The sequence below is a fragment of the Ursus maritimus genome, unplaced genomic scaffold (assembly GCF_017311325.1).
Source record: "Ursus maritimus isolate PB19 unplaced genomic scaffold, ASM1731132v1 scaffold_31, whole genome shotgun sequence".
NCBI lineage: Eukaryota > Metazoa > Chordata > Mammalia > Carnivora > Ursidae > Ursus > Ursus maritimus.
This window is the reverse complement of record NW_024425675.1, coordinates 17,883,929-17,896,975: the sequence shown is the minus strand read 5'-3', so window position 1 is coordinate 17,896,975 and position 13,047 is coordinate 17,883,929. Positions and strand designations below refer to the sequence as shown.

Below are 13,047 nucleotides of genomic sequence, written 5' to 3'. Positions count from 1 at the left end.
TATAGAGTTGATAAGAACAAATGAAATACAGTTGATATCAATATACTAAACCTGAGCTATAATGCATTAGAAGGCTCTAAAAAATATCATACAAAAAGTTTAATATAACATTAGGTAGAAACTAAAGCTTAAAGAGAATACTAGAGCCATTGAGAATGCTCTCCCCTACTCTTAGAGGCCATTCATATGTAATTTAGTTTTTATAATAAATTTCAAAATTAAGAAATTCCACAAATATAATAAATCTAGGAGAACAGAGTTCAGGAATAGTTTTAACTTTGTGTGTTACTAAGAAATTTGTTATTGTTTCTAGTTCATAGGATGTTTTCTGGAAGACATTCAAGAAAAAAGAAGCAACTTACTTTTAGTAAATGTGGCTTGGAAGCCTGTGCCACTACCTGAGCCATCTGAGACAAATCTGATCCACAGGATATGCCCAACAATGGATGAATAATTGAGGGGGAGGACATTTCCACAGTATCGTCCCACCAAGTGACCGGTGGCGTTTCCTTCGCGGACCTCCACAAAATCTCTACTACAGTCCTGAGAATCCTCCAACTGGAAAGTGCTAATTTGGGGGGGCGGAGGAGGGGGAGAGTTTAGGAAGATTAAATTGGTAGAATAAGCTTTGGCATTATCCTGAAACATCTGCTGGGTTAAACTGTTCTTTATAAAACTTTCTTTAACTTTAACTACAATAACTGAGTGAATTCAAAAAATTTCTTTCAGTCAAATTGTTGAAATCCTTATTCAAGAGCTACAAAGACAATTAATACGCTGACTTTGAGGAGTTTTCTTTCTAGGGGGAAAGATCGGGCATTCTAGAATACAGGAAAAAAAATATATCTTATAAGGCAGAATATCTTAAGTGCCCTCAGACCTGAAAGTGTTAGAAGATTTGGAGGCAGAGGTATCATATCTGATTGTGAGGCTCAGTACCAGCTTGATGGAGAGATTTTTTTGAGATGGAAATGTAAACTGCAGCTGTATTCAAGGTACAGAAATGGTGAGCAGAGAATGCATGTTGATAAAATATTGATTGTACTGAGAAACTTACCCTTAATTTGTCATAGTAGCAGCTAAGTTATCTCTGTTACTATATTTAGTGGGCATATTTAGAAATCAGTGTGAGATCCAGTTTGGTTAGAACATTGAGTACTTTTAGGAAAACATTAGAAGACCTAGCCGAAGCAGTATGATGGGCTAATTTTGCCAGAGTTTAAGTGCCAGTCAAAGGTATCTATACTTAATTTCTGAAAAGACAGAATAAATATAGGATTTGTAAATATAAAGGCTACTGTTCAGAAATGTGGCCTATTCAACTTGTATTATATTCTGTTGTTATGAGACATGGGGGACTAAAGGATAGGAAATAATATCTATTTCATGATTGTCACTAGTAACATATAGAGTCTGGAACATGTAGGTGCTAAATGAATGCTTTCAGAACTTGGCCTTAATGTTTTATAAACTTGGATATATAAATATACAGTCAGTACAACCCAATCCACACTGCCAAGACAATTCAATGGGGAAAAGAAAGTCATTCTAACAGGTGGTGCTTCAGTAACTGAATATCCTTATGGAGGAAAAAAAACAAAAAAACAAAACCCTCAACCTTTGCCTCTCTCTATACACAGAAATAATTTAACATTCCTTATAGATGTAAACATAAGAGCTAGAAACATAAAGCTCCTAGAAGAAAACAGAGAATGTCTTTAAAACCTTGGGGAAGGCAAATATTTCTTAGATTGAATGCAAAAGGCATTAACCATAAGATTTAAAAAATGAACAAATTCGAGTTCATCAAAAATTAAAATTTCTCCTCGTTAAAGATGTGACTAAGAAAACGAATAGGCAAGTTACAGACTGTGCAGGGGGGGGGAGAAGAGATAATTACAAAGCATATATCTAACAAGGGACTCGTATCTGGAATATAAAAGGAATTCCTACAAATAAACTATGAAAAAAACAAATAACCAAGTCAATAATGACAAAAGATTTGAACAGACTCTTAAAAGAAGTTGAGTGGGTAGCCAATGAGAATGTCCAAAGTACTCTGTCATGAGTCATCAGAACAATGGAAATTAAATACCACTGTAAGTTATCATTTCATACCCATCAGAATGGCTAAAATAAAAAAGACTGACAAGATCAAATGTTGGCAAGCGTACACAGCAACTAGAAGTCTCATATATTTCTGGGGGGCAATGTATACTGATGGGACCATTTTGAATAATTATTTGGCAGTTGCTTATGAAATGAAATACACATCCCATTAATGGTCCAGAAGTTCCTCTCCAAGGTAATTACCCAAGGGAAATAAAGAAAAGGATAGTAGTGATGGTTGCACAGAATTGTAAATGTATGTAATGCCACTGAATTGTATACATAAAAATAGGTAAAACACTATTTTTTTATATTATATATCTTTTACCATATTAAAAAGACACTTGAATTTTAAGTGGTAAAATTAGATCACCACAGATCTGCTTGAGAAAATTACCCTGCAGTAACATATAATGGCAATATAATATAACAATATAATAACTGGGGACAGCAGGAAAATATATTTTTGTTTTTAGGTATACTGAATCTAACAAAACGGTGTATTACCAAAGTAGAACTATTTGTTGGAGCTAATTTGTAGTTTGGACTTCAAAAGAGGCTCGGGGGCTGTACTTGGAAATCACCTACGTGTATATGATAAGAGCTGAAAGCACGGCGAGACTGGGGTTTAGAAATGAACATGTGGGAGGTAATTAATAGAGAGAAAGAGAAGAGATGACAGCAGAAGCTTAGGGGAACACCTGCATTTTGAGTATATTAAGAGGAAGAGGAAACAGAAACACAGGAGTAAGTGTGAAAAAGAGGATAAAAACAAGTTCAACGTCATGTCATAAAAGTCAAGAGAGAAAATGAAAGAGAGGGTGAAACTGAGTGATGATGAGTATCAAATAATGCACAGATCTGAGACTAAGAACAGGCTATAGGATTTGGTTGCTAAAAATAAATTAGTAACTTTTAAAGGAGCAGTTTCTGAGAGTCCCCTATAGAATTATTTTTCAAATATACTAAGGACTAAAACAGATGATTTTTGTGGTTTCCCATGAGATGGTGAATTACAATTATAGCAACAACAAAACAATAACAAACTTTCTATAACACCCAGTAATTTGAATTTACAAGTTCTCTACAATTATTCTTTTCAAGTTCCCATTAACATGTATTAAAATGTATCGATTTTGTTGGCCACAAATTAAGTCTCAGAAAATATTAAAACTATTAAAAAAACATGTTCTATGACCACTATAGAATAAAATGAGAATATAGTAACAGAGATAACAAAAGGTCCCATAATTTGGAAACAAAATGTCTTTCCATATAAACCATGTGTTAAGTAAAAAGTTGTAATGGAAATTAGACTATATTTAGGACTGAATGAGAGTGAAAACATTGTGTATTAAAATTTATAAAGTGCAAAGTAATATTTAGAGGGAAATTAATTGCTTTAAGTGCCTATAAAAGAACAAATATTAAGAAAAAGGAGTTAGGTGCCTAATCCTAAAAGTTAGAAAAACAAAGCAGGAAAAAAACGTAAAGGATATAAAGAAACAACAAGACAACATCTGAAGTCAGTGAAATAGAAATGTAGGAAGTACGAGAAAAGATAAAAATATCAAAAGCTATTACTTTGACAAGACTAATAAAGTATAAACTGTTGATAAAACTGATCAGTAATAAAAGAAAGCTTAAATGAGCAATATAACTAATAAGAAAAGGACTTAATTTCAAATACATTTAAACCTTTTTAATTTTAATGATATCCATTAAAAACCTTATGCCAATAAATTTGAACTCTAAGCTTTCTATAAAATATAACTAGTTGGAGAAAAAATGAAAAACCTAAAAAAGTCCATTAAATCAAACAGAAATCAATATTTAAAGTTGTGCACAGATAACACAAAACCATAATATGAGCCCAGATAATTTCATAGGGGAACTCTACCAAAGCTTCAATAAATCAATGGCCCAACCTCAATCTTATGCAAACCACAACAAAGATTAGAAAAGAGGGTGAGACTCCAGCCTTTTGAGGTTAGTATAATCTTGAGAGCAGAGCCAATCAAGGGAAGTCAAAGAAAGAAAAGCGTAGGTCAACCTAACAATATAGATGAGAAATCCAAAATAAAATATAAGCAAAATGGATCCATCAATTTGTAAAATATATAAATCTAATCAAATTGTACCAACAAAGGTTTAAGAATAGAAGATCAATAAGAAAATTCAACACACATACACATGAACATGCACGTGTACCCACAACTAACAGACAAAAATAGATGCAAAATATACTGAGAGAATCAAGACAATTGCAGAAAAAGCCTTTGATAAAACTCAACACCTGCTCATCATAAATTCTATTAGAAAATTAGGAATAGAAGGAAACTTTCTTAATGGGATAAGAAATGCCTACCAAACACTTACAGCAAGTATACTTGGAGGTAAAAATTTTAAAGCATTTCCTTCGAATCAGAAACAATACAGGGAGCCTGCTCTCATAACTTTGTTCCACATTACGCTGAAGGGTTTTCCAGGGAAACAGACAAGAAAAAGAGGGAAAGGTTGTAAGGACTGGAAAAGAAGAGCTGTCAATTAATATTCAGGAAGGTTCATTCATTGATAAATATTTAGTGTGCACTTTAATGTGTCAGGTTCTCTTCTAGGCACTAAAAATACAGCAGTAGAAAAGAGAAAAATATCTTTGTCATTCAAAAGTATACAATGGTTGCTGGGTAAGATACACAAAAATCAATAGAGTTTCCTTATATCTGCAAACAAAAGTTTAGAACTTAGAACTGCAACTTAGTCAACATTTACTCAACAAACAATTTTTACTGTCTTCTATATTGTCTCACACTGTCATGGGGGTTGGGGGTAGGACAATGAAGAACATAGAGAATATTCCTCCCTTTCAGGGTCTTCTATTTAAGAAGGAAAGATAGATAGTAAATAAGTAGACACATAATGAGGTACTGATCAGAGGAAAAAATAATTTAAGAGGGTGTTATCTTTGGTAAGGAGGCCAGGTTACATTTGTAAGTTTTAAATGGATGCCATTTTCAACAGCAACAACCAAAAAACGGTGTCTAACTATAAGACCTCTATTTAAAAAATGTGAAAGTTTACTATATGGAAAACCCAAAAGAATCCACTCCCAAACTATTAGAAGTTATAGAGCAATTCAGTAATGTGGCGGGATACAAAATCAATGCTCAGAAATCAGTTGCATTTCTATACACGAACAATGAGACTGAAGAAAGAAATTAGGGAATCCATTCCATTTACAATAGCACCAAAAACCATATGTTACCTTAGAATTAACTTAACCAGAGACGTAAAGGATCTATATTCTAGAAACTATAGACATTGAGGAAGACACAAAAAGATGGAAAAATATTCCATGCTCATGGATCAGAAGAATTAACATAGTTAAAATGTCTATGCTACCCAGAGCAATCTACACTTTCAATGCTATCCCGATCAAAATACCAATGACATTTTTCAAGGAACTGGAACAAATAGTCCTTAAATTTGTATGGAACCAGAAAAGGCCCCGAATCGCCAAGAACTGTTGAAAAGGAAAAACAAAGCTTCACATCACAATGCCGGATTTCAAGCTATACTACAAAGCTGTGATCACAAAGACAGCATGGTACTGGCACAAAAACAGACACATAGACAAATGGAACAGAGTAGAGAACCCAGAAATAGACCCTCGGCTGTTTGGGCAACTAATTTTTGACAAAGCAGGAAAAAACATCCAGTGGAAAAAACACAGTCTCTTCAATAAATGGTGCTGGGAAAATTGGACAGCTACATGCAAAAGAACGAAGCTTGACCACTCTCTCACATCATACACAAAGATAAACTCCAAATGGATGAAAGACCTCGATGTGAGACAAGAATCCATCAAAATCCTAGAGAAGAACATAGGCAGCAACCTCTACGACATCGGCCAAAGTAAACTTTTTCATGACAAAGGCAAGAGAAACAAAAAATAAAATGAACTTGTGGGACTTCATCAAGATAAAAAGCTTCTGCACAGCCAAGGAAACAGTCAAAAACACTAAGAGGCAGCCCACAGAATGGGAGAATATATTTGCAAATGACACTACAGATAAAAGACTGGTATCCAAGATCTACAAAGAACTTCTCAAACTCAAAACGTGAGAAACAAATAAACAAATCATAAAATGGGCAGAAGATATGAACAGACACTTTTCCAACGATGACATACAAATGGCTAACAGACACATGAAAAAATGTTCAAAATCATGTCATCAGGGAAATTCAAATCAAAACCACACTAAGATACCACCTTACGCCAGTTAGAATGGCAAAAATTGACAAGGCAAGAAACAACAATTGCTGGAGAGGATGTGGAGAAAGGGGATACCTCCTACATTGTTAGTGGGAATGCAAGTTGGTACAGCCACTCCGGAAAACAGTGTGGAGGTCCCTTAAAAAGTTAAAAATTGAGCTACCCTATGACCCAGCCATTGCACTACTGGGTATTTACCCCAAAGATACAGACGTAGTGAAGAGAAGGGCCATATGCACCCCAATGTTCATAACAGCATTGTCCACAATCGCTAAATCGTGGAAGGAACCGAGATGCCCTTCAACAGATGACTGGATTAAGAAGTTGTGGTCCATATATACAAAGGAATATTACTCAGCTATCAGAAAGAACGAGTTCTCAACATTTGCTGCAACATGGATGGCACTGGAGGAGATAATGCTAAGTGAAAGCAGAGAAAGACAATTATCATATGATTTCTCTCATCTATGGAACATAAGAACTAGGAAGATCGGTAGGGGAAGAAAGGGATAAAGAAAGAGGGGGTAATCAGAAGGGGGAATGAAGCATGAGAGACTATGGACTCTGAGAAACAAACTGAGGGCTTCAGAGGGGAGGGGGGTGGGGGAATGGGATGGGCTGGTGATGGGTAGTAAGGAGGGCACGTATTGCATGGTGCACTGGGTGTTATACGCAACTAATGAATCATCGAACTTTACATCAGAAACCAGGGATGTACTGTGTGGTGACTAACATAATATAATAAAAAAACATTTAAAAAATGTGAAAGTTTAACAAAACACATAAAAGAAGAACTAAATAAATGCACAGATATTCCAAACTCAAGAATATGAAGAGTCAATAAAGATCCTTCTAAAAATTAATGTATAAATTCAATGTAATTCCTGTCCAATCAGTAAGCATGATTCCATTTACATAAAGCATAAACTGGAAAGCAATACTAGGTAGTGTGTATGGAGACACAGATATAGATATATATGCTACACATATTCTACATATATAATATAGTATATATTATAAAATTATAAAAACATGGATGGAAGTGATATACATGCAATTCAAGATACAGGTTGACTCTGTGATGAACAAATAAGGGGGACTTTTGCTGCCCTGTAACATTTTATTAATTTTAAAGTTAACTTTTAAAGAAAAAAGTAATGTAATGGTTAAAAAAAAAAGTAGAGAAAGTGTATGCAAACTATTCTTTTTTTAGAAGTAACCGGAGGGAGTTTTTGCTGAGAAGAAGCAAGACAAGACAAAAAGAAGAAAGAATGACCTAGAAAGACTGTAGAGAAGAAACTGTCAGGGGGGGAAATGTCTCGAGAATAGAAAACTTACTTTTCTATTGTGTGTATCTTTCAGTCAATGTTCAACATTGTGTGTTGCAAGATATCACATGATAGTAAGTAGAGTGCTCTCCTGGGGCTCTATCTCAGCTAAAGGATGAGGATGACAGACCACCAGCCTGGAGGTTCTGAGCTCCTCAAGCCCCTCTATGGGATGAATGTTATCAGGCACACCTCCAAGCATTCACTGCCAATCGAAAGGCTAGAACAAACAAGTCAGATCTGCGCTACCATTGCTTCTCAAGCCAGATACTAGCATTGGTCAGTCTCTAGCCAGACAAATAGTGAGTCTGTGGCTCTCATAATCCCAACAAGGTGAGTTATTACAATATAGATCGTCTGTATCAATATTCTAGACACAGCTTTAGCAGCCAGCTATGATCAGTAACTGAGTAGCAGAAGAAATCAGGAAAAATCCACATCAAGCTAAGCAGACCATATGTTTGTCCTTACCCCCATTGTCTTCCTTGACAATTTACTCTTTTGTAATACCAAGTTTCTATCGACAGTCATTTCTGGCAAGCGACTGTTCTGAATCTGTCTTTAGGATGATGAATTAGCACTTAAATTCAGGCTCGGTTTTATTACCCATAACATTTTCAATAAGGAATTATGCTGAAATTGCTTTTTTTGGTTTGTTTTTGCTTCTCAGAAAGTAGGAAAGGAAGAGAGATCATTTGCCTCCACAGGTGATCTACATGAAATCAGATCTGAACTTTCTACTCAAAGTACAATATGTGGTCCAGCAACATCAACACCACCTGAGAGTTTGTTTAAAGGAAGAATCAGGACCCACCAACCAACTAAATCAGAATGTAGGTTTTAGCAAGATCCCACGTGATCCGTATGTACACTTAAGTTTGGTCCAATGGTGCAGAAGATTACTAAGTGAAAGTCTCTTCTGTTTGAGTACCGCACTGGTATAATCCAGTGCCAAATCACAGAAAGGACATCTTATTAAAAACGAGAGTAGGATGATGCTTATAAGAATCAAATTAAACTTTTTAAAAAGTTTATTGTTTTCTTGGAAGTCTTTGTTTTAGGCCAGTACATTTTATAAGCAAATCTACCCTCTTTCCAAAGACTTTGGCTGAGATCTGTTAGTAAAAATATGATGCGGAACAAAAATAGTACAATCACTGTTTCTCATTATCTCATTTTGATTCTTGAATCAAGATCAATCACTTTTCGAAAAGCACTCTGCAATCATAAAATATATTTTCTGTTAATCCATTTAAATATCTATGTTACCAAAAAAACCCTCCTTTTTAGATTCTATTTCTCCCCCCTCCTTTTTGTTACAGATTCAACCATAATTTCTCCAGTTTTTCTCCTTATTCAATTTCACCACAGTGTCCACAATCCAAACCCTGTGGTTTTGAACTTGACGTATTCCATATGCTTCTCCTACAACCCAGGGGAATGTTTCCAAGCACCCATCTGGATACAGTTTAGACCAGGGCAGAAATAACTCACAGGCCTTGCCATAAAGCCCTTCTCATTATCCTCTACAAAAAGAGGAACATCTTGCATTCTACAAAATTTGTTTTAAAAATGAAACTCAAGCAAGTAACAGAAAATAATTAAAATTAACTTCTTATGAACAAGCAAGGAAAAAGCTGAGTCATTAAGATTTGTCTATATGATAATTAGGATTTAGTCTCCATTAAGCAGTAAAATGAATAAAATGAGCTTTTTGTGCTTATTTCCTATCTTCTAGACAGAGCTCAGCATCATCCATTTGGATTTAACCGTGAACTGCCACACAAGGTATTTTAGAAATGGCAGAGTGAGATAATTTCACATTCACTGACCATCTGGTATGCATCACCCTTGTGCTATACATTTTACATTTGATATCCTAAACTCTAATGGTGGCCTTATATGTATATGATTATCCTGTATAGATGGAATGAATCTCTTTAGGTTTTAAATAAATAGCTTCTTGGCATTAATTTATTAGTAACTCATCAAGAAATGGGATGTCTGTCTTAAACATTCCCTGCACCTGGCCCGGTTCCTGTCCCCACTGAACGTCAGATTGTCAACAGTGTGAATGTGGTGGAGACTAAAAGGAAAAAGACCAGGAAAGAAGCCTTGTTATTTGGCAATTATGAGGCCTAGTAAGCCACGTGAAGGACTTTGGACTCTATCATAAGAACAATAATCCTGTTTTATTCATCATTATATAGAGAGCCTCTGGCCTGGGAGTCACATGTGCTGACTATGTGAGCACACAGTAGGGGCTTAAAAATACTTGTTGGATAAAGGAAGACATATATCAGGTAAAACTTACATACATAGATTTCTTCCCCTATAGAACTTTGAGCTTTTAGTAAAGACAAAGGCAAACAGAAACTTCTTTTCCATGTGGCAGCTTAACCTCGCTTTGCCTCTCAGGCACTCAGAGGGTGTCTTTGTGTTAACACAATGCCACTTGTACCCTGAAGAAGCACTGTCTGATTGATGGGCTGAAAGAAAGCAACTGCAGATGTTTGAACGTGGTCCATGAATGGGACTGTTCTTTCATTTTTAAAATCCCTTCTTAAATAAATAAATAAAAATAAAATCCTTTCTTGACGCATAGAATGGCATGTCTCAGAGAAGGAGCAAGATTTTTTTTTTTTTGACTAAACAGGCCAGTGTCCTCAAAATAATCCTCTCAATGGTTACAAGTTATTTATTCTATTTTTTCAAAAATGGAATTAGAATCCAAAATGATGCTCAATAATATGTGATATGATATAATAAGTAACCTTTAATTTAAAATGGCAATTTAAGTGCCAAAATTATTTCGCTCCATATTTAAGTGTCTCCTACCAGTACAGTATATCACAGGTAACCTCTCTACTGATGAAAAATTCTCATGTCACTTATCCTGTGCTTTTCACTAACTACTTCTCGAAAAACACATTATTGTTGTTTAATTTAATCTAAGACCACGCTGAATTTGGCAGGATTCTACTATTAAGTCCATAACCACAGTCCATATTCAAAGTCTTACAGTTCAATTAGGAACATACAAGTGATTTTACATACCAACCACTAAGTTCCTAAAAACTTCCAAAAGCATTTTTCTGGAAGTAGATGGTAAGGTGGACTGGGGTAGGGCTATGGTATACAGGGAAAGGAAGGCTTCATGGTGATGGGGATTTCTGCTGGAAGAAAGAATGTTAGTATTTCTCTGGAAGACTCTAAATGTGTCTAATTCAAAAGAAGATACATTTACTGTTCTCTGAAAATAAACATTCCACAAATTAATGCACCAGTAGCATAGGCATATCTTTCTCATAATGTTAAGCAGGGCTCTAGAATCATTCTCAAGAAAATTTTAATGCCATTTATAACCCAAACTATGACTAAACAGAGGAAATTTGGAAACAGACTTCCTAAAGTTCCCACCATGTTCTCTAACAGTTGCTTGGACACACATGCTGTTAGTTGTCCATTCTATTAGTAACCGTGCTTCCTTCCTGCAGACTCATTCACACTAAAACAATACACTATAAAAAAAAAAAAAAGGATTTACATAAAAGACAGCTGGAGCCGGTTGCCAGGGGAACTGACAATGTTCCAGACACACTCCACATTAGAGGGATAAACTTCCGGGTAGCCAGGGCTGTTGAAGATGCCTTCAGCCATGTGGAAGGTTCCACCACAAGCTGGAAGAAAAGAGAAACAAAGTGAGTGTCAGAGCAGAGATCGAATGCAAGATACCGTAAGATGAAGGAGAAAGAACAGAGAGGAGCTGTTAGCAGCATCAAAGGATATCCTATTTCCTATTCCAATAAAAAAAAAAAAATCCATGTCATATATCATAAGGAAAAGATTCTGAAGACTGAAAACTGTAAGCCACAGGACATGGTAGATCAGAAGGAACCTCGGCAGTTTCTCTTCCAAAGCCTTTTCTCACTGTGAACTGTAACTTTATGTAATAAAAGACATATTTTAATCCCAAAACCGCTCAGTATTTCTGCCCAGGATGATTTTCAACACTGGCCTTGAACAGAAGGCAGTATTCCAGCTTTTCCCTCTCAAGAGAACACTGAAATGCACACACAAATCTTTTAGGTGTCTTGTGCTTTTAACTGCTAATGACAAGAAAGCCGGCAGCTGACCAAGAGCACACCCCTGGCTGGCCAAGCCAGCACTGGGTGGCTCCTCTATCCCCTCCTGCCTACATGCCACCATCCATCCTGCCATCAGTGACAACACCCGGACCCGCCTGAGCCCAGTGGGGAGCCCAGGGAGATGGGAGAATAGCAGCTGTCCGTTCATAAGAGATGCCAATGGACACTGTCAGTCAGGGGTTGCCTTAACAGACGTGCCATGAAGAAGACCACTGATTGTTCCAAGGTCATCCCAACCAATTCTCCCTCTTCCCAGAGCTCACTGTTAGCAGCATGAGTCACAGTAGCCAAGGTATGGAAATACCCCAAGCGTCCGTCAGTAGATGAAGGGACAAGGAAGATGTGGTACACCGTTGACTACTATTAGAATTTATAACAAGCAGGTGAATCTAAATTGGAACACAGTAAGGTTAGTCATGGAGGTGATCTCAGGAAACTAGCTCCCGATTCTGAAGGTAGAACAGTCCCAAATAACCAACCAAGGATGTCTACCACGTTTCCCTTAACCTAGTAGCGCCATTTGCTACCTTATCTTACCTGACGATGAAGCAGCAAACGTAGCATGGAAACCTTCGGAATTCAATGTGGAATCAGAGACGAACCTCAGCGTCAGAGCACTGCTGAAGGAAGTGATGGGATGGGGCATGGAGGTGCCACAGTAGCGGCCTGAAAGAGATCAGGACAAGCAGAAGGAGCGTGACATGGCACAGGCTGTTACTTCCAGTAACCACAAGAGAACAAAGCAAAAAGAAGAGATCACTATTTGGAGACTTTAAATCAGGGTTGGTGTTTGAGACAATGCCTGAGAATTTAATATAAACAATAAATACATGCATAGGAGAGATGATTTATAAACATGTTGAAGAGCATTAGAGGGAGATGAGAAAAATGTAGTTTCGTGGCTCCTAATGTAACTAACGTTAAAATCTCCAGCACAGTAGGGTCCCAAAATGCACTAACACTTAAAAGCAATGTATTACAGCCAAAAAAAGAAAAAAAGAAAAAAAATGTGGATGTTGGAGCCAGAATACATGGGTTCAACTCCTAGCTCAGCCACTTGCTAGCTGCATGACCTGAGACAAGTCAAAAGACAAAGTGCTCTGTGCCTCAGTTTCCCCACTTGAGAAAAGAGACTATCAATAATAATGAAACCTCTATCACAAGGATATGAGGATTAACGGGGCGG

The 13,047-nt window shown here is 36.5% G+C and overlaps 1 protein-coding gene across 1 annotated transcript in view; it reads right to left on the bottom strand.

The window, feature by feature from the left end:
• Positions 1 to 13,047, bottom strand: part of CUBN (cubilin) — a 256,759-nt gene that overhangs the window by 102,800 nt on the left and 140,912 nt on the right. Inside the window, exons 35-37 of the mRNA XM_008692037.2 lie at positions 12,399 to 12,527; positions 11,261 to 11,393; positions 363 to 568 (exon numbers count right to left, since the gene is read on the bottom strand). Of these exons, the coding sequence (XP_008690259.2) occupies positions 363 to 568; positions 11,261 to 11,393; positions 12,399 to 12,527 (468 nt within the window). The remainder of the gene's footprint in view (positions 1 to 362; positions 569 to 11,260; positions 11,394 to 12,398; positions 12,528 to 13,047) is intronic.